This window comes from Trifolium pratense, linkage group LG4 (assembly GCF_020283565.1).
Source record: "Trifolium pratense cultivar HEN17-A07 linkage group LG4, ARS_RC_1.1, whole genome shotgun sequence".
Classification (NCBI taxonomy): domain Eukaryota; kingdom Viridiplantae; phylum Streptophyta; class Magnoliopsida; order Fabales; family Fabaceae; genus Trifolium; species Trifolium pratense.
The window spans coordinates 33,990,178-33,994,026 of NC_060062.1; the positions used below are offsets into that span (position 1 = coordinate 33,990,178).

The following is a 3,849-nucleotide window of genomic DNA, read 5'->3' on the forward strand; positions in this document are numbered from 1 at the left end:
TGTTTGGGTCTTGTATGATTTGATTGTGATTGTATCTCTTTGACTCTATTGTAAACTTTGTTAGTCTATCTCGGTACGGCTTGTGCTGGGAGGCTGTTTGTGTTAATATATTCCATTTTGGCTTCTTCAAAAAAAAAAATTATTTTCAATTTGATTTTGTCGGTTAAATTCTAATTTAAATTATTCTTGTGATTTTATTTAAGTTGAAAACCTAAAGGTATTCTGAGGTATACATGAATATTCTAATAATTTGAATGATAAATATATTTTTTTGGTTGGACTGAGTAATAGTGTGTACTTAATTAATAATAACAATCCTACAATATTATAATTGGTCTAATTATATTTTCTCTAAAACATTTTAACAAATTGAGTTATTTATATGTTTTGATACAGGTGCTTCACTATTCATATCTCTACAATATTGTCTTTGTTTGTAATAATAGTGTGTACTACAATTGTACTTTATGACACAATCAGTAATGGTATGTTCAGTTCCTAAAACATACCATTGTTTTTTTCATTTTCACCAAGGTAAGTATTTGTGTGGATTTTACCTTTTTCGTATTGCTTCCCTATACTCTTTTGAAAATTAGCAACTGTGCATACATATATCTATTTGATACTTGATAGACCTGACCTGTGTTTGCTTCACTATTCATATCTCTATTTGATATTAGCTGGTTCTTTTTAATACTTAATGTACTTTATATGGTTTTAATGACATTTGTCTTTATATATCACTGTTTGATCTTTATGACTATGTATCTTAGGTTGGTGGCCGATTTTGAAATTCAAATCATATCGTTCTTGAGACTAATCGATACTAATATCTTTTTGTTTATATAATGTGATTAACTTTCACATGTAGATTGTTCTCCTGTTTTCCCGATTCCAATTCTAGAATATATAATGATTGTTCACATGCTACAATCTAGGTGCATGGTTTGGGTATTAATGTTATGCGACTGTTCTTATTCCCTAAATACCTCATCTAATTTGCCACTGCAGTGAAAGCCTTTCCAAAAGATGATCCCACCAAACCATGCAGGTTGACTGCTTTTGTTGGCTACAAGTCTGGGATGACCCATATAGTTAGGGAGGTGGAGAAACCTGGATCAAGTAAGTGTGATATTTTGCCATTTTTTTTTAAGATCATCACATGTTCTTTTTGTCTATTTTTCTTTCATGGTAACTTATATGCATGACCATGGTGAATTTGTGCCTGATAACATTCCTTGCTGTTGTAGAGCTTCATAAGAAGGAGACATGTGAAGCTGTCACCATCATTGAAATTCCTCCAGTTGTTGTTGTTGGAGTGGTGGGCTATGTTAAGACACCACGAGGTCTTCGCACACTGAATACTGTTTGGGCTCAGCATCTTAGTGAAGATATCAAGCGCCGGTTTTACAAGAACTGGTGCAAATCAAAGAAGAAAGCTTTTACCAAATATACCAAGAAATATGAAACTGATGAAGGAAAGAAAGATGTTCAAACTCAGCTTGAGAAATTGAAAAAGTATGCCACTGTCATTCGTGTTCTTGCTCATACTCAGGTACCAACAAGATTGTGCTTGTTTGATTTTATTTGAGTTTGTTTCTTTCTGTTAACTTTTTAAACAACCTTTATTCATTGTTTTATACGTGAGGCATATCAGACTTGATTCTGATTTGCATATCTGACTGTTATATCATTGTAATCTTATGGTGTTCAAATACTGTAAATCTGGCCTATTGTGTTATATTTAATCTTTTTAAATGTGTTAATCGTATCCATTTATTTACTAGTTGTAGGTATATATTTTTTTCTGGACTTAAAAGCTACTTCTGTTAGTGGTGAAACATAATGGTATATTTCTTTGTTTTCTGTAGATAAGGAAGTTGAAGGGTCTAAAACAAAAGAAAGCTCATTTGATGGAGATCCAAGTTAATGGTGGAACAGTAAGCCAGAAGGTGGACTGTGCATATGATTTATTTGAAAAGCAAATCCCTGTTGATGCTGTTTTTCAAAAGGATGAGATGATAGATATCATTGGAGTGACCAAAGGTAAAGGTTATGAAGGTGTGGTAACTCGTTGGGGTGTCACTCGCCTTCCACGAAAGACACACAGAGGTCTCAGGAAGGTTGCTTGTATTGGTGCCTGGCACCCTGCTCGTGTTTCTTTCACAGTTGCCAGGGCTGGGCAGAATGGATATCATCATCGTACTGAGTTGAATAAGAAGATGTACAAGGTTGGCAAGACTGACCAAGAGTCACATACAGCCATCACTGAATTTGACAGGTATACTGGTAGACCTGTATTCCCAATAAAAACATGTATCTTGGTTAATCTTATGAAAGTTCAAATCTGTTCATATTGAATTTCATTAATCGCAATTCTCTATATCAGATTTTGCAATATACTTAATTATGTTATTTGCTAACTACAGGACTGTGAAGCATATTACGCCTATGGGTGGATTCCCTCATTATGGTATTGTGAAGCATGATTATCTTATGATCAAGGGATGCTGTGTTGGACCAAAGAAGCGGGTTGTCACTCTTCGTCAGTCACTACTCAAGCAGACTTCTCGATTGGCTCTTGAAGAGATCAATCTGAAGTTCATTGACACCTCCTCCAAGTTTGGACATGGCCGCTTCCAGACTACGCAGGAGAAACAAAAGTTTTATGGCCGGTTGAAGGCGTAATTTATTTTATAATTGTGACGTTTCTCAGTTCTGTTGGGAGCCTTTGCAATCCAATTTGGCATCAAAATAAGACATTTAGTGAGTGGTCTTTTTATTTCTTAGAGTCAGTTGTTCTTCATTTCTCACTGAGAAGTGAGAACACAGTTTTGTTATTTCCTTTCGAATTGAACCTTTGCAATCCAATTTTGCATCAAAATAAGACATTTAGTCAGCGGTCTTTTTATTGCTTAGAGTCACTCAGTCATTGTTTTACATTTCTCACTGAGAACACAGTTTTGTTATTTCCTTTGAAATTGGAACCCTTCTATTGTTGCTGTCTTATTTTTATCAACTAAATTTTGATGGTACTTTTGGATATTTGCATGCCTTATTTATAATTCTATTTGTTTGAATTGTGTTTGTCGTACGTTTGTAGACGACTTTAGGTAGTTGGAGGGAAATAAATCATCTCATACAATGTTTTCCCCAGAAGAGCTTTGTGTGACTCTATAAAACCCACATCCTTTCTGCTTAGCTTTGGATAATTGTTCCAGTACCATTTAACGGTTATCATCTTTAGAAACCCCCCCCCCACTACCAGAATTTTGCTAACATGGCTCCAATCTCTTTACAACTTCAATAAGAGAGATTGCAGAAACTCATAGCCTCAAACGGTGTTGGTGACATTTTTCATGCAGAACTTTTTGGTATTTGCTATGGTTTGTCTCTTGCCTTTGGTTGTATGCGAGATTGACTCCATGGATGTGAAATTGATCATAGACAGAGACAATCATAGATTCTATAACTATATTATTGTGTTGGATCAAATTGCGGAGTTGCTTGATTGCGTTTGGATTATATCCATTTCCCATGTTTCTTGGGTTGCAAACTGTGTTGTGCACACCTTGGCCAAAGAGGGTTCTCACTCTTTTCATGCCTTGGCCAGAGGTATCTCATACCTTTGTAGGACTAAGACTAGCTAGCTATCCACTCCCTTTGTTCTCAAGTAAAAAATTGATTTATTTTTATATTAATTGAAAAAGTATTATATGTAGTCTACAAAATCAGACTTTTTGTGCTGAAAAATTGTCGTTTAGATTATACATTGACAAAATGCGCAGGGAAAGGACAATCTTCTAAATTATTTGACCTCGTCCTGGGTTTCAAGAAGAGATACAAAGT

At 34.9% G+C, this 3,849-nt stretch overlaps 1 protein-coding gene across 1 annotated transcript; it reads left to right on the plus strand.

The window, feature by feature from the left end:
- Positions 1–899: 899 nt before the first annotated feature.
- Positions 900–3,043, plus strand: LOC123921906 (60S ribosomal protein L3-like). The gene is made up of 4 exons (XM_045974622.1): positions 900–1,122; positions 1,251–1,555; positions 1,872–2,281; positions 2,430–3,043. The coding sequence occupies exons 1-4, from the start codon at positions 1,083–1,085 to the stop codon at positions 2,686–2,688; spliced, it is 1,014 nt and encodes a 337-aa protein (XP_045830578.1). The 5' UTR covers positions 900–1,082; the 3' UTR covers positions 2,689–3,043.
- The last annotated feature ends 806 nt before the right edge of the window (positions 3,044–3,849 follow it).